General features: G+C 40.3%; 2 protein-coding genes across 2 annotated transcripts; both read left to right on the top strand.

The window, feature by feature from the left end:
- Window positions 1-99: 99 nt before the first annotated feature.
- On the top strand, window positions 100-17,448 carry LOC144630582 (methylmalonate-semialdehyde/malonate-semialdehyde dehydrogenase [acylating], mitochondrial-like). Its single transcript, XM_078488953.1, has 18 exons — window positions 100-211; window positions 2,371-2,415; window positions 2,963-3,037; window positions 3,328-3,489; window positions 4,008-4,086; window positions 5,498-5,621; window positions 6,383-6,413; window positions 6,498-6,645; window positions 7,739-7,803; window positions 7,888-7,944; window positions 9,171-9,230; window positions 9,451-9,580; window positions 12,347-12,444; window positions 13,183-13,266; window positions 13,875-13,949; window positions 14,536-14,640; window positions 16,019-16,117; window positions 16,948-17,448. Exons 1-18 carry the CDS (start codon window positions 161-163, stop codon window positions 17,047-17,049), a joined length of 1,590 nt encoding a protein of 529 aa, XP_078345079.1. The 5' UTR covers window positions 100-160; the 3' UTR covers window positions 17,050-17,448.
- Window positions 17,449-18,872: 1,424 nt separating this feature from the next.
- Window positions 18,873-23,468, top strand: LOC144630589 (uncharacterized). The gene is made up of 2 exons (XM_078488962.1): window positions 18,873-19,888; window positions 22,757-23,468. The coding sequence occupies exons 1-2, from the start codon at window positions 19,028-19,030 to the stop codon at window positions 23,219-23,221; spliced, it is 1,326 nt and encodes a 441-aa protein (XP_078345088.1). The 5' UTR covers window positions 18,873-19,027; the 3' UTR covers window positions 23,222-23,468.
- The last annotated feature ends 478 nt before the right edge of the window (window positions 23,469-23,946 follow it).

The raw sequence follows: 23,946 nt of genomic DNA on the forward strand, positions 1-23,946 counted from the left end.
TTAGGGCTCCTTTGGGACCTCTCACGTGTTCACATATAAACGAGGCCGCGGCCCCCAGACCCTCCTCTGAAATCTACATAAGCCCCTAGCTACCTGGGCCCCGTTCTTTTCCACGTTCGAGTTTTGGTCACGGTGTAATTTGTGGATTATTCAGCGAAAAATGCTTCGATCTGCGAGCTCTTTTTCTCGTTTGCTTAACAGCAGCAAGAAGGTAAAGATAAACTGTAGCTGTATGCTCGTGTTTCCCTACCAGAGAAACCTTGTTCAAGATATTTTAAAGCGATCTCATGAATTGGTACATTTCGAAATTTCTCTGGTGTTACGCTGGGGAGAGCTTACGATCGCGATCAGGCTTATAAGCAAATATTAATGTGTTCTGTACACTGATATATACAATAGTGTACAAAACTCGTTAAAATTCGCTTTATGTAGCTTAAATTTATTAAGAAAGGGGACACAACAATTTGTGTGGCATTATCACACATGACAACTCACAAGGTCCAGACATCTAGAGTTACATAACCCATAATTACGTTTTCATTATGGATGAGTCTAGCATTGATAAATGTAGTCCTCTTTCCACTGTGGCAGTGAAGTTTGGTTATCTTTTGAATAATGTCAAAGCTCTATTAACCCCGGGTAGGGGGCAAATTTGTTTTCAAGACCTTTTGAGGCTGTGGGAGGGGAGTGGACTAAATCAGGAGGGGGCTTATTTCAAACCATTTACCAGTTAGCAGTGGCAAATCTGAGGCCTGAAAGGTTGAGACAAATTATTTTTTGAGAGCACCCCCTCCCTCTCTTTCCAGTGACTGTATGATAAGGTCCTCCACTTACCTTGATGTCTTGATCCACCACTGGTTAGAGTAAAAGAAATAAAGTGCATTTCAAATGTTTTCACACAAAAGTAACAAAACGTAAATGTGGTGGTTGAATAAGTATAAAAGGCTAAAATTACCTTATTTTTTTTGTTCATACGGTTGTTGAAATGGTTTTATTTACCATTTAGGGATGGTATGATATAATAATAATAATATCTTTTATTTAGACATAATAATTTTACAGCATAGCTGATGTGGTCGGGTATAAGTTAACTAAGAAATAATCAAAACAAAAATAACACTTAGACAAATACGAGGAGGGCTTACTTCAAGAGGGGGACCTATTAGAGAGAGGGGACAAAATGAAAGTGGGGCTAAATAGAGCTTCATACAGTATGTTCATATTTTGTGTTTCCAAAGAAAATCCATGTTAACACAAATATTTGTCTGTCGCTGACTAATATCAAATGTTTAAAACAACGTTTTTTGAAACTCTTAAAAAGACGTTTTGGCCGAGAATCTCCTTGGTATTGAAAAAGCCAAAGTTGGCTTTTTAAAAACTGAGGAAGGCCGAAGATTCTCGGCCGAAACATCTTTTTAAGAGTTTCAAAAAGCATTGTTTTAAACGTTTGATATTAGTAAGCGACAGACAAATATTTGTGTTATGAGTATTCCTGACTGCAATTTCAGCGTTTACCGTTTAAAATCCATGTTGTTGTTTAGAAATTAAATTTGGCCAATGGAGAGATTTCACATACTTTGTCCTTCTACAGCTAGGGTTTGATACCAGGCAAGGTCATGTGACTGACAAGGAGTTAGAAAAAGTTTATGTTTACATGTACCTGAATTGGCTGATTTAACGTTAGAGGTGGCTATGATGACTCAGGAGAGTTCATGCATCTCAAATGACTTTCTCAACTGGCGTGAAAACAGGACAAATATCATACATGGATGACTCATCTTATTTTTATTCATCTGTAGTTTAGTTGTCACTCAAAAGTGATAACTACTAAAATCCCATCTAAATACGGTATTGCAGTTATCCTATTTTTATAAAATGAGTTATTTTTTAAGTCTCGTATGAATTAATTTATGTATACAGTAGTTGTAGTTGTCATTTTTCTCAGATGGTCATCTTGAACAAGTTACCATTACTTTCATTTGAGGTGGGCATGTTAACCTGGAGCTTTACCCATTAGGCATTCCAACCTTTTCAGACAACATATCTGTTGTTCAATGCTGTGACAACAAGACACTGCACTGAACTCAGATCTGTCTTTATTTTAATGAGTACTTGATATAAAATACAATATGCTATACCAAAGGACACACTTTATTGGTATAGCAGCAACCTAACAAAACCCACTGCACAAATAAAGATGGAAATTTACAGCCCCAGGTTCTGAGCAGTGTTATCCAGTAAAAAGAGCTAATTCAACATAGAGCCGATTTATTTATGTGTCCTAAAACAGGTTTAAAATATTTCATTATATGCCATCTGGCTAAATGCATCAGTGACAATTATTTTAATTTCTTGTTTTTATTAACATAGATAGCTCCTTTAGCAGCAGCAGGGAAGAGATTTTATGGCGATGGTGTAAGTTTTGAAAACACCTCTTACCGGTAACTGTATCTGAAAGTTTTTTACTCAAGAATAGTAGTTTTGTTTTGGTAGTATGCCTATGTGAAATCCCATTTGTTTCACCTGTCATATCAGGTGGAATGTATGGATCCCACCTCTGATCCCAGGTGGAATCCTGCCATTCCCACCTGGGATCCCAGGTGGGATATGTGAATCCCGCATTTTAGGTGGGATCACAGTTGGAGTTGCCTTTGGCTCACAGGCGGGAATGGCAGGATCCCGCACATCCCACCTGGGATCCCCAGTGGGATATGTGAATCCTGCATTTTAGGTGGGATCCCGGGTGGGATTACCTTTGGCTCCTGCCTGTCTCACCTGAGTTCCCAGGTGGGATGGGCGGGATCCTGCCTAGTTTCTGCCTGCCTTTTTATCTTGGTAACAAAGAGTTAGTAATACTAGTGGATTTTAGAAACAGAGTAACATTTTAAGAAGGAAAAAGTAATACTCTCCTTTACGAATGTTTGATAATGAGTTAATATTAATAATAATTTTTTTATCACAGTCAAACACAAAGCTGTTTATAAATGGTCAATTTGTGGAGTCCTCAACCGACAAATGGATTGATATCTATAACCCAGTAAGTAATTATGCTCAATTCTTTTTAATTATTATTAGTCTTTGTTAATTGTCATACATAGCCCTTACATACACTTTGACCACAGTGCAGACCATTTTCTACTTTTTCCTGATTTATGCAAGAACCTTGAATCCCCAAGGGAAATGAAAATTGGTTTGAAAAGTAATGGGAGGTAAAATTGCAGTGTTGGACTTGGTGAAGCTAACTTTTATTTTTTTGTAAAGACATGTTGTATAGTCCTCTATGTATTTGTAATGTGTAAAAAACAATTATTTTACTTTTATTCTTAGGCTACCAATGAAGTTATCTCACGTGCTCCCGAGGCAACTAATGCCGAGATGGAATCAGCTGTCGCTGCAGCCAAAGCAGCTTTTCCTGCTTGGGCTGAGCAATCAATTCTGTCACGGCAGCAAATCATGTTTAACCTTCAGCACCTTGTCAAGAAACACATGGTATCAATCTAAGAAATAATAAACTATGAAATTCAATACTTAACTATCCACTCCCTTGAGGTACTTTTCACAAAATATGGGTCCTGGAAAACCTGGAAAGTCCTGGAATTTTATTGTGGCACTATCTAGGACTGGAAAGTCCTGGAAAAAGGCTACCAGTCCTGGAAAGTTCTGGAAATCTGTTTAACTCAAGTAACAACTGAATTCTCAGAACTAACATTATAAGATTTTAGGAGAAATAATATTGAGATCTTGGAAGTGAAAGAGTTTATGTGATTTTTTGGGTCCTGGAAAAAAAAAGGTCCTTGAAAAGTCCTGGAAAATTGTTTGTGAAAAAGGGTACGAACCATTTTTTCAGGGATAACAAAACATTTTCGAAACATTATTACTGCAATTTGTTCACAATAAATTAAGAATCCCATCTGAAAAGTTGACTATCAGTTGGCTATTTTATGGATAATTTCTACAGTAGAGCCAAAAAATCAGCAATTCAATCTTTACTTTTTTTTTTTCAACAGAAAGAAATTGCTGATTTAATCACCACAGATACTGGCAAGACAACAGCTGATGCTATGGGCAGTGTCCAAAGAGGATTGCGTAAGTTGAAATGTTTTCTTAACTGGTGAAAATTGCTATCAGCTAGTTTTTTTTTTTTTAATCCCTTGAACTGTTGTAACATGGTGTCAAGATGAAGATTGTTCTGCCAATTGATGTGCCCTGTCTGCTTTCATGTTCTCCAGATCTTGAACAGTTCCTGCAAGTTCAGATTGCACTCCACAATTCCCTTTCACTCTGTGTGGCATCTTCCCTCTTTGCCACTTTGCATTCTCAGGCCTCCAATCTAGCAGAGCTCTGAGAAGCCCTTCAGGTCAACCCATGAGACAGACATGACTAGACCATGGACGGATTTAACAGAGGGGAGGGGGCTGAAGGGGCTGCACTCCCCTCTTTGCGGGCCCAAGAGAGGCCCGCAACCCTAATCTTGACAGTGACCAGCGGATTGCGTTTTACGCGTGCGCGCCATGTTAATAGAAAGCGAACCGAAAATGGAAGTTGAAAATTTTGTTCTTCCACTAAGAACGATCGGAATGCGAAAAATGTGTCAATCACGACAGTTTCTCGTAACACCGGAAGAGAAAATCTGTTCTCCAAGAACGATTGTCACATAAGATCTAGGCTTCTGTCATATGGAAGATTGCAAACATTACAATTTGCAGACGTGTTTTACGGGTGTTGCTTTTGCGAAAATTTGCTCTGATTGTATCACGCATAAACCACGGCAAAGCGAATGATTCCAACAACGGTTATTCTCGAGAAATTCGTTATAACACTGACAACATAGCGAGTTTATCGACCGAGGAAAATCACATCTCAATTCACACCGCGTGCTCGACTACAGTTCACTAAACTGTCAATCCGACAAAAAACAACTCTGACTGGTTCGCGGCCGGTTACAGTTAGCGGCAATTAAGCGTGATTTATCATTAATCGCGCCACGTTAATAAAAGGCGAGCACAACATAGCGAGTTTACCGACTGAGAAAAATCACATCTCAATTCACACCGCGTGCTCGATTACACTTCCCAAAACGATAAAAACATGCATTCCTTGCGTGACGCGTTACTCGGGATAATTGTCTTTTGTCCATTTTATCATTTATTTATTGACACTGCCATCTAAAATTACGCACTCTCGTACCAGTACCTTTTCTAAGTGCGTCAAGTCCCGCACTTTCTAACCTGTGGTTACCACTAGTTTTATTGGATTTGTTTAAGAAACTTTTAACCCACCATCTTTCAAAAGGTATTGTACGGTCAGAGTTTGTTGTGGGTATGGGGTGAGGTTGCTGGACATCTTGCCAAAATATGTCTGCCCCCCGCCCCCTCCTATCTGCATTTTCTTGATCTACCCCTGCAGACCATGCATCTCAAACCAATCCAGTCATACTAAAGCAACCCTGTAAAGAAGAGTACAAGCTTCTCAACTGATAGTGCTTTTTTATTTACAGAGGTTGTTGAGCATGCTTGTTCGATCACCACTCTGCAGATGGGTGAAACGGTGTCGCAGATCACTAAGGACATGGACACATATTCATACAGAGTTCCATTGGGAGTCTGCGCAGGAATCACACCGTATGTTACTTATGTCTTCTGCTGCCTTCATTCCTTTACACATGTTAGATTGACTGACAATCCATTCCTGTAACATTCTTGCACATACTGCCAATTTTATGCTAATTCTGCAGTCTTGTGAGGTGTATGAGGTGGCCTAACGGTTAGCACGCTGGACTCCAGAATGAGATGTCTGGGTCTGACTGATGTCAGGGACCAGCCATTGTTTAGAGGAGTGGGGGAGGGCTGGTGCAAATGGAGGAAGGCTATGTTCAAATTTTCCTGATCCTCCCCTTTTATGAAGAAAATTTTTTGCTGGCCCTCCCTCCTCTTACCCACTTACTCCCATAAACCTCCAAAATATGCATGCATGCATTTATGTGCCCCCCCCCCCTTTTCCCTGCAAGAATCATTGCCCCCACTCACAGTTGCATGAACTCTCCCCACCCTCTAAATAATGACCGGTCCCTCATTGCATTGTTTTCCTGGGCAAGACAATTTGTTGGGAGGTAACAGTAACCCTGCAATGGGGTAGCATCCCATCTGAGTTAGGGGTGGTGGAAATACTCATAGTCACTTAAATACATTGCAATTAATAAAAGCTAAGAAACTGGGATAAGCTCTGTGGTTTTGGAACAGTCCTTCTATTCTGCTCCTTTTTGCCGACACAGAGTTCATCTCTTTGAATTCACCCAACTAGTTCTGTCCAGAATATTTAAAGATTTAAGGAAAATTTGTAAGTTGTTGACATTGTGGATAATAGTTTTTTTGTTTTTTCCCAGGTTCAATTTTCCAGCCATGATTCCATTATGGGTAAGTTATGTGTAAATTAAGTACTATGCATTTCAACTTTCCAACAAGGCCTGTTTGATGATACTTAACAAATTACCTTCACAGATGTTTCCTATGGCACTGGTTTGTGGCAACACCATGGTTTTGAAACCATCTGAGAGGAACCCTGGTGCATGCATGTTTATCATGAAGCTGGCACAAGAAGCCGGCATTCCTGAAGGCTGCGTCAATGTCATTCATGGATCTGTCAACCGTAACTACTTTTTACATATTTTTAGCAATAATTATATCTTATTAACCAGGCTTGAGGGCCCTACTTAGAGAATATCAGTTCTCTTACCGTCTGAAAAGTGCAGCCTGCATTAAAAAGCATGCCAGTTCCCCCTGGCGAGCAAAATTCGAGACCTGTTTGTCCAAAGGACAATCTGGAAGAGTTCTTTTTTTTTGAGCCCTGGATGTAATTAAAATATGTGAATTCATAAGACATTTATCTGTACATTATACTGTAATGATTCGATTTAGGGCCCTCCTTGCAATAAGCGCTCCCTTGCGAATAAGCACCCCCTTCGAATGTGTTTTTGTCAATAAGCGGCCCTATTCCAATAAGCGCCCTCATTCTAATGAACGCCCCTATTCTTATAAGCGCCCCTATTCTAATAAGCGCCTCTGTTGTGGATAACTGCCCCTACTGAGGTCATCGATGTCAATTAGATAAACTCAATAGCATTCACCGTACCGTACATGTATATATTTACTGCTTAAATGAACAATTCTTTTAAAAGTAACTGAACTTTGAACAATTTGTAACCGTTGCAGTTTCTGTTATTGTTAGTTATTTCAATATTTATTAAAGTTTTGTCTTGAACATTTACCACTAGTTGTTTCTCAAAAAAATTAAAAATCAAGTGCCCTGCCCCGAAGAAGTGCGCTGTCTCAAAGAAGCACCCTCCCTTGAAATGCCAAAAGTAAATAAGTGCCCAGGTGCTAAATTAAAACATAACAGTAATCTGAATACTAGATATGTAGATATTTTCAGTGAAATGCGAACTCTGAGATTCAAAATCCAACTAGCTATTGCGTTTTTTGCTGCCGTCAATCATAATTATGGCAACTGCCAACGAACCATGACAAACAAAAACAAACAAAATGGATCAAAATCTACCAATCACAACTGACAGTCGTGACCTTTTGACCCGGTTGAAGTGAACTTAAGTTTCCTGAGAAGTTTGATAGGATGATTGATGGCAGCAAAAAGTGTAAACCGTTGGTCGAGGATTGAATTTCAGAGTTCACATTTCACTGAAAACCGCAATAATGCCTGTACTGTTTTTCACTTTGATTTGCAGCCGTCAGATTCATCTGTGAGCACCCTGATATCAAAGCCATTTCATTTGTTGGCTCTGACACAGCTGTAAGTACATAGTTTGTCATTACAGCGTTGTGTTGCCTTACAAAAGCAAGCGGCATTTAAAAGTAAATTTCTATTTATTGTCAGGGAAAATACATCTATGAAACTGGCTCCAAGAATGGAAAAAGAGTGCAGTCGAACATGGTAAGTTCTACAAGAATTCATTTCCTGTTGAGGAAATTTTATTCTAAATTTTATTGAAGAAAGACAGTTTGGGTGATATTATTGAGGATTATGTGGGAGGCGCGGTGGCCTAATGGTTAGTGCGTCAGGCTCAGATCGAGTGGTCCAGGTTCCAGCCTGGCCGGGGCACTGTGTTGTGTTCATGGGCAAGACACTTTACTTTTATAGTGCCTCTTTTGTGTCGTTTGTCCAAAATTGGTCCCGAGGATATGGCCGATGCTGTCCCATTACAGCTTTTGGGCGCCATCTTGGACTGGCTGGTAGGGCTGCAACGATACACCGGTGCACCGGTGAATCGCGATATTATTTGTCATATCGGTATTTGAACGAAATATCGCAGTATCGTGAAACAATAAAATATTCTTCATTAACATTCAGAAATTACTGTTTTTAATGACTTTTTACCCAAGTCAAAGCCCTCAATAGCGATTTACTAAACTTAGGGACTAGGAAGTTCCATTCTGATCACGTATTCTGTAAAGATGGAACAATTAGTTGTCGACTGACACAGCCTTGTGTGCCGGCAAGCAAAAACATGCGGTTCATGAGAACTTCACTTTGCAAATAAGTTTTCGCTGTTGATAAAGTGTAAAAATCTGGGTAACCAACAGAATTTAGTAAATTATTGCACTTGTCAATTGTATGTAATGCTGTATCGTATCGTGTATCGTATCGTGGCGCTTGTATCGAGGTATGTATCGTATTTTGAAAAAATGTATCGTTGCAGCCCTACTGGCTGGCTGGCTGGCTGACACATGGCCTTGATTTCATGCAAAACAAGATGGCGTCGGATTTTTCGATCATAGTAATGACCCTCTTAGTAACGTTTTGTGCTTAAAGAAATACTGAAATGTGTGTCTGAAGTTTAAATGATGCCGAAAATGTCAAGGAAAATATTTCAGGGGTATCATCCAGGGACGTCGAGTTTTAGTCAGCCACCGAACGTTGTACGACAAATTTAAATTTATCCCGTCAAATTCACTCAATTATATCATGACATTTTTTTGCTCGTCGCGGAAAATTTCCCTCTTGAAGTTGTGTTATCCTCTTTGCGGCTAGTGAGGGCCTTTTGCCTCTGCCTGGCTTTCTTTTTTGAGTTCCCTGTGGTATCTATCTTGGGTTGAACGCCCGTCACTAATCTCTGATTGCTACTAGTATATTAAACATATTGCTGTTTCTTCTAAAAGGGAGCAAAGAACCATGGAGTTATCATGCCTGATGCCAACAAGGAAAATACAATCAACCAGGTTTGTGATCGTGTTTTATGTACTTTAAAGCCAGAAATCAAATGCTCCTTTAAAGAGCAACTTGTGCGCACGATCGTGTTCTGTCAGTGAATAGAAAACAACGGGAGAACAAATCAGATTCGCAGATTTCCAGTAGAAGAAGACTCAGTTTCTACTTGAGCCTAATAGGTTGTAGAGCATTACCGTGGCTAAAAAAAATTATCTGTTTCTAATGTTTTAGCTTGTTGGAGCAGCATTTGGTGCAGCAGGTCAGCGCTGTATGGCTCTTACCACTGCGATATTTGTTGGAGAGAGTAAAGATTGGATTCCAGATCTTGTAGCTAAGGCCAAAGAACTCCAAGTTAATGAAGGTACATGTGTGACCCTCCATGGGAAAACACGGCTTATCGATAAAAGCGTTTTTCGGGGGGTTTGAGGTCACTTAGAAACCCTTTGGAAACCCGGTTTCGGAGGTTTGAAACCCTTTGGAAACCCTTTAGAAACCCGTTGGAAACCCTTTGGAAACCCTTTGAAACCCTTTTGAAACCCTTTGGAAACCCTTTGGAGACACTTTGAAACCCTTTGGAAACCCTTTGGAAACACTTTGAAACCCTTTGGAAACCCTTTGAAAACCCTTTGAAACCCTTTGGAAACCCTTTGACCTGTTGAAAACGCTTTGCGGACTCTTTAGAAACCCTTTTGAAACGCCGCTCTTTTAAAATCGTTTTTAAGTTTTCTTGGTAACAACTGTGAATATTTCGCTTTGCAAACACTTTTATTATCCTTGCAAACGCTTTCGGGTGATTACGTGGCTTTTAAATAGCGAGCTAAACCGAAAGTGTGCTGTTTTCAATACTTAGGTAAACTCCTTTTTGTGAGAGGCACAGTGGCTTAATGGTTAGTGTGCTGGACTCGGATCGAGCCGTTTTTGAGCCCTAACTGGGGTCACTGTGTTGTGTTCTTGGGTAAGACACTTGACTCTTCTGAGTGCCTCTCTCCACCCAGGGCCCGGTTGTTCGAAAGAGGGTTAAATTAACCTTGGGTTAGAGCTAAACCAGAGGTTAAATTTCTTAACCGCAGGTTTATTAACCCGAGGAAAATATGGTGTTGTTCAAAGCACGTTTAGCGGGCCGGTTAGTTAACCCCGGGTTACGCGCGCTAACCCGCGGATAGCATCCCATAATATTCTTTGTTTGTCTGTTTTATTTCGGGCCAGCGGTAAAAATAGTTTTTGCGACACCGGCACCTTCACGCAAGGCGAGAAAACAAGGCTTTATCGCGACCCAAATAGCCGTTTTAACGGACAAAGTAGAAGAGAACTTGATCATTTTACAGAATAAACTGACAAACAGCGTGACAAACGAAAACAGAACGACGTACAGTATGGCAAGAATTTACCGTGGCGATAAAAGCCGTCGGCGTGGAAATGTGGACTTTACACGAAGTTCGTGAAAAGTGAAAAATTTAAACTTCGCGGCAAAGAAAGACTTCCCAGACATGTTGCATCGGCTGCAAGGCATGATTGCGTTGAGTGTTGCCGTTTTGTTTGACTTTCACTATTGAATTTTACTTTCTAATCCGAGGTTAACGATTTAACCCACCTAGCTAGGTGGGTTAAATTTAACCCGCTGTTTACCCCGAGGTTAGCGTTAACTTACCTTCGAACAACAGAACTAACCTGCGGATAAAATTTAACCGGAGGTTAAGTTGATTTAACCCGAGGTTAGGAGTTAACCCTCTTTTGAACAACCGGGCCCAGGTGTATAGATGGGTACTGGCGAAATAACTCTGATGGGTACCCTGCGATGGACTAGCATTCCATCCAGGGGGGAGTAGAAATACTTCTAGTCGCTCATGTTCCAGAAACCAGAATAAGCTCTGGCCTGTATCGACCACTAAGCTCCATGCAAACTTTAACCTCTTTTTGGGAGGAGACACAGGACTTCAAATGAATTGCGGTTGTTTCGCCTACGAGTTGTTTCGCTAACGACCAGTTCGCTAACGAGTTAGGTCGATTCGCTAACGTCTAAAGTCGTTTCGCTAACGAGCTGTAGGTCGTTTCGCTAACGTATTATAAGTTCTTGATACCTTGACGTCTCTTTTAGTTCTTTTTCATCAACAGAGAAACAAAGCTTCTTCATCAACAGAATAAGACAATCGAACTCACGCTCTTGCCGAAAGACAAACTCGAATCGCTTCAAAAAGAAACCTAATATCACACACAAGAGGTCGGTCAATCGAAAAAAATAAACGCAATCAACTCTTATTGCGCGCGCTCGATTAAATACTCACTAAACCTTTCAATGAGAACGCATCATTTACAAAACCTCGCTAAACTTTTCAGTAATCGATTTATATGAAGACGCTTAGCTTTTATTCGAAAACCTCGCCAAACTTTTAATCAGTTATGGAGTCGCTTTGATTACAAAACCTCGCCAAACTTTTATTCAATTATGAAGACGCTTTGATTACAAAACATCGCTAAATTACTGATGATCATACTGTGATGTCGCTTTGCTTACAAAACTTCACTAAACTTTAAGTCTTTGTAATTTGCATATGTTCAGTTAGCTGACCCGGATTGGTTGATTGTTGAAAAAAAAGCTGGGTGAAATAAACTTTTGATGACGTATAGTTGTCTACAATGTTGATCAGTCTTTTACGTTACGCGGAGGACTGGGACTTGACTTCCAGTCCTTTTTCGGACAAACATGGAGACATATTTAACTACGGTATGTTTTAAACTGTCGTGTTTACGTCGCTGAATTTGATGTCATCGTCAAACTCAACGGGTCTTTAATGTGGATTGTTATGTTCTATCATCTTCGTAATACGTTAGCGAAACGACCTACAGCTCGTTAGCGAAACGACTTTAGACGTTAGCGAATCGACCTAACTCGTTAGCGAACTGGTCGTTAGCGAAACAACTCGTAGGCGAAACAACCGGTTACCCTTCAAATATTGCCTTGATGTACCACCAAGTTCTCCAAACTAAATTAAAAGAATTGATGGTTATCAGATAGGAGAATATATATTTTGATCTTATGACTGAAATGGTTACTGAACGTTTCTTATCAGCCAGCTCACTATCATTGATAAAATTCGAAGTCCAAAGTTTTTTTTTCTCGATTCTGTAGGTCATCAGCCCGGTGCAGACCTTGGACCTGTTATTTCTCCAGCGGCAAAGGAGCGAATCTGTAATCTGGTGCAGTCAGGGGCTGACCAGGGAGCTAAGGTAAGACTTGGCTGAATTCTCCGAGTGAATTTCCGATAACACTCGGTATGTTCTCGGAAGCCCATCGGGATTGTAAGAAAGTCGAGAGCAACCGAACATAAACGACATGACAGATCAAAAAAGTTGTACGGATTTAAGCTAAATTAAGGCATGGGAAATGACCAACAAATTCGTTGAAATATAAAAATAACCTCTTAAAACAGTGAAGGAACATTAACACACCAAATACAAAAGAAGGTACGGATGGCCAAAAGCGACGAAGATTGAAACGGATTGCGATGCGGATTTTTGAAATATTGTTGGGCTAAACAGTTTTCAAAGTTAATATTGTTTGCTTGTAACTTAAATTAAAACACCCGGGAGACACATTTGGTTGCAATGAAGCTATGGTTTTGTCATTTAGATCCATAGAAGTAATTTCTTTGCAAACATTAAGTTTCATAGCGAGTATTTGGAAAAACGTAATAAAATAAACTTAACTCAGCCGTGACACAATCTTTTTAATGATTCTTACTTTAAAATTTTCCCGAGATTCGTATAGTGTACTAGCTAATAACACTAGAAATTTTGTTGAAAGAAGATAAAATTGGCATGGTTTCAAGTTTTAGCCTCGATGGCGCTTGCACTAACTCTATAGATAGTGTAAACCTGGGTAAAGTTTTATCAGTACCAAATTTATCCGAGCCGTATCTTAATGTACAAATTCCTAACAGAGTTACTTCTTTTCTCCTTTTCTAGATTGAACTCGATGGCCGTGACGTGAAAGTGAAGGGTTATGAAAAAGGAAACTTTATTGCACCAACAGTCGTGTCTAATGTTACAGTAAGTGAGCTTGACTGTGGAAGGTCATTTTGTGTCTGTTTTGGTTCCGAGTGTACTGAACTCTGTCACTGTGATTGGTTGTAAAAGCTCGTGCAACGTGTTCTAGCCAATCAGAACAAACACGATTTTTTTTTCAACCAAAGAGGAGCAAACCGGAAACCAATCACAACGTGGCTAACCCGTGTTTTCCCGCGCTTGGTACGGGTTACATGTTTGCGCGTTTGTTGTGGTTGGTCAGACGTGAACCAAAACCAATAGTGACTTCCTCTCACGCGTTTTCCTGCGCCTCGTGTCGGCTACATTTATTTGCTTCGAGTTTTGATTGGTTTACTGGATTGTCTGTGTCCTTTGTGATTGGCCAGAGTGATTATTTTGTTTTTGATTTTGCGACACGCATTCGAGTATTACAAATTCTGTGTCAACGCAGTCTCATTAAAACAATCATATCCTATTTTTCCGTGCAACACCTTTTTGTAGTTTCAGTGGAAAGGACAATCGCTTTTCGCTAAACTGTGATATAACTGTTTCACAGAAGGCTTCAGCAGGCTGCGATTTACACGTTAACACTCGCGCAAACACGTTATGCTTAAAAGATCTTTCTATTTCAGCCGGAAATGACGTGTTACAAGGAGGAGATCTTTGGACCTGTTCTGATCACAATGAATGTGGACACACTGGATGAGGTACCATAACGAATCAACATGTATTTTCTCTTTTTTGGCTTCTTCTTTCAGTTCTTTCTCTTTCCTCCCTCCCTTCCTACCTACCCTACCTTTCTTCCTACCTACCTACCTACCTACCTACCTACCTACCTACCTACCTACCTACCTACCTACCTACCTACCTACCTACCTACCTACCTACCTACCTTCCTTCCCTCCTTCCTCCCTTACTTCCTATTTACCTACCTACCTACCTACCTACCTACCTACCTACCTACCTACCTACCTACCTACCTACCTACCTACCTACCCACCTACCTAGCTACCTAGCTACCTAGCTACCTACCTACCTACCTACCTACCTACCTGCCTACCTTTCTAACCACCTACCTACCTACCTACTTTTCTTCCTTCCTCCCTCCCTCCCTCCCTACCCACCCACCCACCCACCTTCCTTCCTTTCGTTCAAAATTAAAAATCGGACAAGAAGCGTTGACATCTGTCCGTGTTGTTAAATATTTCTCACCAGTGCATTTTACATCCACCTTTTCTTCACTGAAATGTAACAATACTAAACAGTAACTCGGTTTGTTTTATTTTATTCCAGGCTATTGACATTATAAACAAGAATCCATATGGAAATGGTACCGCTATCTTTACAAACTCTGGAGCAGTAGCAAGAAAATATCAGCACAAAGTGGATGTCGGACAGGTATGTTCTTAACCCTTGTTGTCTGTTGTTCTGTTGAATACCGGTACTCTTAATGTTGTCTAACTTAATTCTCTTGGATAATGGCCCTTACTATTATGTAAAATATAATGTTGAAAAGAAGAACTTTCGCTGAAGTGTGTTAGTCTGTGTTAATAGAGTGGTTTCACTTGAATGCCGAAAGCAATTCCCATTTGCTTTGGTTTTGCATTAGCTTGCATTACAACGCTTAGTGATTGGTTAAAAAAACTCCCGCCACTTTCTCATTTAATCGAAGTAAACCCAAAACCAATCGTGACTTGCTTTGTACACGTTTTCCCGCGCTTCGGGCCGGCTACTGGTATTTGCTTCGAGTTTTGACTGGTTCACTGGATTGTCTGTGTCCCCTTGATTGGCCAGAGTGATTACATTGGTCTTAGTTTAACGACACTCAAGTGAAAACTGCTCTATGATATCAATCGTATGAAAATTGCGGAAGAACAATAGTGTTGAATCCTAGCAGTATTCTCTATTTTCCAATTGCCCATAATACACTTTGTTTGCCCCCCAAATTTTGCATAAACTATTGTTTTCAAATTCTCTTGGGAGGACTGCATATTTCCAAAACAATAGTTTATGCAAAATTTGGGGGGCAAACAAAGTGCATTATGGGCAATTGGAAAATAGAGAATGCAGGACGCGTGTCACTTATCAACCTAGTAAAATGGCCCAGCTCACAACGAGTCTCTCGTAGCCCAGTTGGTTAGAGCGCCCAACCGGTATCTGGGAGGCCATGGGTTCGATTCCCGTCGGGGACTCAGAATTTTTTCTTTGTCCCATGCTCGAGTCATGTTGAACACTTCATCTTCAATAGTGTTGAATATAAGCCAAGAAAAGCGTAGAAAAACTGTACAGTGTAAATCCCGTTAGTCCGACCGCTTTCGGGCCACTAAAAAATGGTCGTATGAACGTAGTGTTCGTAACACCAGGTTTGAAATCTGGCGCCAAACTTCTATTATCCAGTTTGGGACTAGACTGTTATTAACCCTCTATATATTCTGCGTATTTTTCATCGATCGCTGAACGCGGAAAAAAATCGCGCGAGAACTGGACACCAGGGACCAGTCGTTCAAAGGGTGGATAACGCTATTCACCGGATAAATCGCTATCCGGTGGATAGCGAAGTAGGTTTTGTATGACAATTATCCACTGGATAGAGATTTATCCGTTGGATAGCGTTATCCACTTTTTGATTGAACAAGTGGACCCTGCGCAAAACCGAAAGCGCTCCCGGTGACATTTTTATTTTTATTTATTTATTTTTTTTTTTTTGGGGGGGGGGGGGTATGCGCAAGTGGCCGTCAAAGAAGATTGATTTCTTACATGTGTTTTCTGTCCACAGATCGGTGTTAACGTTCCCATCCCTGTTCCTCTTCCCATGTTCTCATTCACCGGGTCACGTGGATCTTTCTTGGGCGATTCACACTTCTACGGAAAACAGGTAATGTCATTGAAGTTGTTTCGACCGTGGTCAAACGATAGTAATTTGCAAAAAAGCAAACAAAAAAACACAAGAAAAGTACTTCAAAGATAAGGTTTTAATTTTCACTGTTCAAAGTTCTTATACTTTATCAGTACTCTGATGATTTACTTTTTTTTAGCTTTACTATAAAAGTTCTACGTGTTTGAGGACTTGTCGGCGCCATTTGTCAAAGCAATTTCGTTCGGATGCGGAGCATTTAAAAAGTAAAACTAATCGTTTATTTTATTTTATCTTTCCTTGATCATACTTCCACTTCAACATGAACGAATTTCTCCGAAATAGAAAGAAAAACTTCTCGAGACGTTTGACCGCGGATTTTCCAGCGTCTAAAAGAAAATCTGTTTAGCTTGTTATAGAGGAGAAGTGATTAATTAATGGAGTGTATAATTCGTACAACCTTTACGATTTTTATGAATCTAGACGTTCACTTGTCCCGCGATTTTATGCAAGAAACATAAAACTCCTATCTTTGCGTTCTCAGTTTTCCTCCCGCTTGAGACACGTCTGGGACTCAAATCTAAAAGTTCCATTCTGCTGACGTAGTTCTACAAAGATCCGTTAAGTGTGTCTGTGATTGGCTGTTCCTTTCGCGCGAAAATTCAACTCCGAGAAACGACCAATCAGGTGCCAGTTCCATCTTTGTAGGGTACGTCATCAGAATGGAATTTTCGGGTCCAGTCTCGGACTTTTCTCGGTTTACTGAGGCGATTCCCTCTCCTGCTGCCCGTAAGCTTATTCGCAAACAGACCAAAAGTATTGACATTTTTTCTGCCTTTCCTTTTTTGCAGGGCATCAACTTTTACTTGGAGGTTAAAACCATCACCAGCCTCTGGCGAGACGAAGACGCTGAAACTCTCAAGGCAACAACAGCTTTCCCCACCCTGAAATAAACCAAGCAAGCATCGACGTTAAAACTAAATTCTCCTCGCGGCAGTAAAGCACGGAATAAAACTGTCTTTCTAATCTCGACGACAAAAAACAGGGGCTAAAAATGCAGGGGAAAACAACCATAAGCGAAACAAATATAGCGTGTAAATTATAGCCGTTTTGATCGCCCAACGTCACTAGGAGTCAGTGATAAGCGAAAGACCAAATTTTGACAACCCACAGCAGCGGTGAGCGATGGCTGTTGTTATAGGCTAAGAACACTGCTACGCTTTCTCTACAGATTGTCTAGCTTGGCTTGTAATATCCATTCCGATTATTTAACGAATTGTTTGTGAATGCAATGAATGTCTACCGTAATGATCATCTGGTAATACTAGTAATAAATAATTCTTTCCCACAAACGAATGACTGTTTCCATGCAACACTTTAACCTTACTTCTCAGCTTTTGACCGTGGAGTTAACCCTTTGAACCCCAAGAGTGACCTACATCAAATTTCTCCTCACAATATCTATACTTCATCAAGGGAAAAGGATATGAGAATTAATAAAAAGATCACTAAAGGGAAGTTGCTTTGATCTTTTAACAAATTCTTCTGAACAATACTATAAGAAAATAAATGGAGATCAGTCAGGATCTTTAAGAGTTACGTCAAAACGCTTATACTTGCATTTTCCATTAAACATATAAGAAAATTCTTATTCTCATGCTAAAGCGATAGCCACACGATGCGAGCTTCAAATTAGTTGGAGGGGGCCCGGGGATGACGGGGTTGCTAGTTGTACCTTTTACGGGGTAGAATTTGTGGATTGCTACCGCTTAGAGTGCTAAAACCAAAACTACTGCCGCTTGGGGTTTTAGGCTAGGGGTTTTTAAGGTTGTCGATCTGAAAAATGATGGAAACTGTTCAGAGTTCAAAAGAGTCGAGTCGCCTTTGTTACTATTAAAATTGACAGTGCAACAAATGTAACTAAGTTTGTTATTTTAGAATAGGTACTAGCCTGCGAATACAGCCGCTTCTCATTCGCTCCCGCAGGTAGTTGCGGGAGCGAATGAGAGGCGGCTGTATTCGCGGGCACAAAATGAGATTCTGGCACCTTATCATAGGGGTGTCAGTTAAATCTCCCGACAAACACCCCTGTCATTTTTATGGGGGAGTTCAACTACGGGGAGTGGAGGGGGAGGTTTTTGGCCACAAGACCACTGGGGTTTTGACGCTCGTAAGAGCACGCGGAGGCTGATACACGATGAAACACGTCACAGGAACTCGTCTCTCAGTAGCCTGGCGAGCAGCTGTTCGTGCGTGACCCAGCCAGGAAAGATTGCGTGACGAGACAAAAGAACCTCTGCGTAGGAGGCTAGACAAAATCACAACACTTACCATGTACCTGTACATACACAAGAAAATGTAGCAGTTATACCTTCTCTGAAAATTATTAACACACACGAGGAGAAGTGTTTAAATTTCGCCCCTGCGTCATGTCTCAGCGAAATGTCTCGTGAGCCCTCACGAGACAATACACTCGAAAATACAGTGAGTGGGTTTTCACTGATGCGTAATTTTTACGTGTGTTCCTACATGAAACCTTCTTGAAACAGCCTGAAGCGTTGTTCTCGCGCGTCATAAATGGACGGAAGTATTTTTCTTAATGGCTATATGGGTGGCTTCATCGCTTGAAACGTGAAAACTGGAAAAAGTTTCTCCCGAGTGTACTTGGTATTTATGTGCCGAAATACTTTTCCCGATTCTTCGTAAGCATTCGGTTAGGACTCGTGAAGACTCGACAAATATTTCGTTATTCGGATTAAAGTGTAAGGCCTGGGAACGAAAAGGCCGATAGCAACAAATAGCCATCGAGTTATGGTTGAGTTCTGCTGTAACAGATGTCTACTTGTGGAAATCTTCATCCTAGCTTAATTTAAAACTCAAGGAAGGAAAATTTGTCGATGTAGAGGGAATGTTCAGTTCTAGAAGTGCGTAATGGCTGAAGGAGGTGGTCGGCCGTGGTCGCGCCGTCGAAATCGCCGTAAACAAAACGACAGAGACGGGAAAGAAAATGAAGAAATCGACCGAGATCTGTTACGAGTTGTTCTTAGCGATTCTGAAGACTTTGTACCTGAAGACGTAAAAAGCACATCGTCAGTCGCTTGTAGCTGTGCTTCGGATTTTCAGGATGAACACACTGACTGCAATTCGCCCGACGTAAAAAGCTGTCCGAACTTGAGCGATTTAGATCCAGAGGTTCCCAATCGGACCTTTCGCTGGCTAGCCAAGAAAGTTAATAGTCGACGGAAAAGTTCCAAGGAGTCTAGAAAGAATTCAGCTGATAAAAATCGTAAAAGCGACCGAGACGAGAATGGTCTAAGCTATTATGCTCGCTGCCTTCAAGAAGCGAAGCGAGTCAGAGAGGCGGCCGAACTGGAAGCTCTCCAACGCAGAACGAGGCCTCAACAAGTTCGACGAAGGAGACCGCTTAGTATGCTTAGCTTCAGGCCCGGAAACGATGAACTAGGGGTACAGGATGCGAGGAGAAAAAGATTGTCGTTCTCATGGGGCTTTCGAAGGGAGAATTCAAATACAGAAGCTGTCGCAAGTCGCGATCGCGCAAATACGTTGCCACCGAGGCCGCCTTCACCGACACCAAATGCATCTCCCAGGTCTCCGGACGACGAGGGCAGAGTCAACGCAATGAGCTTTGAGGAATTTGAAAGGCAAAGAAGAGAAAGAGCTCGCATGAAAGCAGCCCAACATAAACTGGAATATTTTCTTATCAGCGATATCGTTTCCATCACAAATTGCCCGTGGTATTGGGGAAAAATCAATAGATTTGAGGCAGAAAAGGTAAGCCTATTTAAGGGGTCATTTAAACTTCATTAAAAACACAATTAATGGTAAATGATACATCTGCAAAGACAATTGCAAGACCTAGTTTCATAATGCTAGTAGTGATTTCTTTACAAAAGTTCGTGACGGTTCGCTTTTGTTGATGTGAAAAGAAAGGTTTCCAATGATATTTCATTTTCATTAATTTTCGTGATCGAACCTATCACTCGAAGTGGATTATTTATTTTGAGAACGTGCATTTTTATTGGGCAATAAAAAGTTTTTGTTTCGAATAAGAGAGATATACTGTAAATGCTAAAAAAATGTAGCTTAAATTCGAAAAAAAAAATTACTGAAAAATTGATGAGATGTCTAGCTGTTTTAGCAGCATTTTATCCTGGTGATAAATTTGTGTAAAAACCCCAGGAAAAAATTATCACCTGTTCTGACACCTTAACCTGATATGATTCTTAAAAGCATATTTATATGAATTCTGTTAACAGACGTGCTGCTAATGCTTGTGTCAAATTTCTCAAATGTCATGGCAATTATACAAGGGCAGCAAGAAAGTATTGAAAAAACAAACCAATTACAGACTTCTGTTACATGCAACTTTATCTTGTAGACCATTTACATCATATTATATAATCTGAGACTGGTATGCACTTAACAAAAACTGGGAACATTTTAGAATGATTTATGGAATGTTTTTTAATGGCCAGTGCCTATCAGATGTCGTGAATGTGCGACTGAACTGCAAATGCAAGTAAATTTGAAAGGGCACATTAGCATCAAAGCACTAAAAAAAATTCTTGTCAACTTGGTGACTTGCACCCTTAATTTTGCTTATTAAGCTATTTATCATACGTGTCAGTGAAGAATAAAATTATGTCTGGCTGTTTTGAAACAGATGTTTAAAGATAGCATAAATGCCTTTTGTGAGACCTTTGGCAACTTAAGACTATTACTCCTCTATTTTTTGCCTTTATTTTGTTTTAACCACTGACAATGAGTTTTAAGCTGACAGTTAAAGTGATCTGTAGTTCCATCATCGATGTTGATTCATTTGATTCTTCAACTCCTTTAAAGTTGTCACCTAATGGAAGTCAATTGCAGGTGTCCAGTTTCACCTGCTTTTAATCGGATTCCCGTAATTAGGAATGCACTTATACATAAAAACAAGATCCCATTTGTGCACACAGAACTTACAGAATGTCAGCTAACCGAATATCACCAAGTTTTTAACTTCAAAAACATAAGGCAAACATTGTGATGCGATTAACGTTAATTATATTTGGTAAATTATAGTAATTTGTGTTGTACAGTTCAAAGGTAACCAAGGTTGTAGTTTTGAATTTAATCAACTGACTATAATTTTCTAAATGATATTTGCCTCAGTCCAGTTGGTGAACTGCCCTGACCTGTGAGTGGAGACAGGGAAAAACGTAAAAATTTCATGTCATTTTACTTGTAAGAACTGCCCCAATTGCAAGTTGACAATCTTTAGTAATTTAAAGAAGATTTTTTAAGCCGATCTGTTTTTCTTTTCTAAATTTTCGGTGACATCTGTTCACCTTCATCAGAGTTAGTGAAAGTTTGTTGGAGCTCGCGCTACCAATCCGTGCGTTAGTGCGACATTTTAATTTTGAATTAACGGCACATAAGCGCAAGGAAAAGCTTTGCGTTCGTTGATAGCATCGCTGTTCAAAGTGGAGTATACGTGCCACGACTCCAAGAAAAGCCTCTTGATGTAATTGACTACACCACGCTCGAGGATCTGGGCGTCCTTCGGATGGATGTTATGTTCCGTTGACTCAGCATGCTGTTTAATTGCTGATTCGCTATTGCTCGCGCGGCCTGGATCATGTTCGGCTCCGCGCGAGGACCACGAGCGCTTGCTTTCCCCGATGTACGTAAAAGAGCAGTCGTGGCACTTCACTTTGTAAACAATTCCTGCCATTCGGTTAATCGCTGACCTATCCTTCGGCTTTCTGAATACGTGGCCTAATGTTCTTATAGGCTTGAATGCCGTCCGAACGCGGAATTTCTTGAGTACACGGCCCACTCGATCCGATGCACCCCTTACGTACGGCAGGACTGCAAGTCCTAATGGTCTTTCTTGCGTTGGCCTCTCCTTTGTTCTGTCCCTGAAGCGTGGTGTAGTCAATTACATCAAGAGGCTTTTCTTGGAGTTGTGGCACTCCACTTTGAACAGCGATGCTATCAACGAACGCAAGCTTTTCCTCGCGCTAATGTGCCGTTAATTAAAAATTAAAATGTCGCACTAACGCACGGATTGGTAGCGCGAGCTCCAACAAACTTTCACTAACTCTGATGAAGGTGCTACTGGTTCCAGTATTTTCAGTAATCTTTAGTAAAGTTAAGTCTAAAAGAAATGCCCCCCAAAAGAAGTGACAAAATTTCACTGTATTTTAACGGTATTTTTTTTTGGATTTGCTCACATTAATTCGTCACTCTGAACTATAACTCTCCCCCCTATCCCAAAGAAAAACTAGTTACAGTAATTAAAACTGGAATAATGAACTTGGATCTTGATAACTCAGACCCTCTATCTCAAACCCTCTGCTAACTTAAATCTTTTTCAATTCCTGTTCAGGTCATTTTATTACTAATTTTACCCTTGATAATTAAGTCAATCCCCCCTCCCGTTGACATAAAAACATTTTTATTCAAGTTCAAGTTATTGAGTTTCGACTGCCGGTAATCTTTGACAACAATTTTTTTGCATCTACTATAATAATTTCAGTTGGTGACAGATATTTTGACTTGATTCTTATACTGAACAGAAGGACTCCACATACATAACTTTAATACGTAAATGAAACATGATAGACTGTTTAATAAAACATTTTTTTCCTACTCTAGGTACTGGAAGGCTTTCCCGATGGAACATTTCTATTACGTGACAGTGCACAGTATCACTACCTGTTCTCTGTGAGTTTTCGAAGATACTCCCGCACGTATCATGCACGGATTGAGCAGTGGAAGCACAGATACAGCTTCGACAAACCAAGTGACTACTCCTTCTACTCGACAAGTGTCTGTCAGTTGTTGCAGCATTACTCTCGTGCGGAACAATGCATGTATTATGAACCTCTTTTGTTGAAGCCGCTGCACAGGACTAATCCGGTATCACTGCAGGATCTCTGCAGAGCAACAATCTGCAGCCAAACGACTTTTCAGGGAGTCAGTGATCTTCCTGTACCAACTTCTATGAAGATTTATTTGAGAGAGTTTCATTACAAAGTTCCGGTGAAGAGAACTGAAGAAAAGGGTACTCAAACGCCTGCACCAAGGAAAAGATTCAGTTTCTCATTTCACAGAGACTAGAAGCTTAGCTTGGTAAATAAATAAATTTTTAAGCTTTATTGTAATATGAAGATAACAGTCCTGTGTTGCTTGGAAACCGTATCCATTTGACTTATCCAAACCCTTCCTAGTGGGGTCATAAAGGAGGGGAGGAACAGGGTCCTCAGTAAAGTTTGAAGCCGGGTGTGTCTTTTTTAGCATACAGCTGTTTTGAAAAACGTCAGAAAAAAGCACAAAAGTGCACACAACAAGACCGAAAGGAATTTTGTATATTGGCATAGATGAAATGCACAAGTTTGTCTTTTTGCATGTGAAGAATTTGTTTTTCCTATCAGGAGGCTTTTTTCTGTAGCTTTACTTTTCCTGTCACGTCTTCCAGTTTTGAAAATTCTTCTAAAATTCAGCTTATGGCTAAAAGTACCTCGTTTCTATATATCTGAAGAGAAAGGAGACGTGCAAATTTGCATTTGTCATATCGTTTTTTCTCATTAGTATTTAGCACGTGCAGTAGCTCACTTCTACCCATAATAAAATCTTGTGGTCTTGGCATGTGTGCTTTTGTGTTTTTTTCCCAACAACCTTTCTCAAAACAGCTATATTATTTGCAGTGGTAAGGAGTTTTGATTCTTTTTAAGTGGGATTCTTGACATAAACCCACACCTGAGTTCCTCGTTTGAAAGTTAACAGTAAAAAAAATGGTGGATCAGAACTTGTCACTTTCACCCATGTGTTATCCTGTTGGAGAT

This window comes from Oculina patagonica, chromosome 11 (genome assembly GCF_052425735.1).
Source record: "Oculina patagonica isolate OP01 chromosome 11, crgOcupat, whole genome shotgun sequence".
Lineage (NCBI taxonomy): Eukaryota > Metazoa > Cnidaria > Anthozoa > Scleractinia > Oculinidae > Oculina > Oculina patagonica.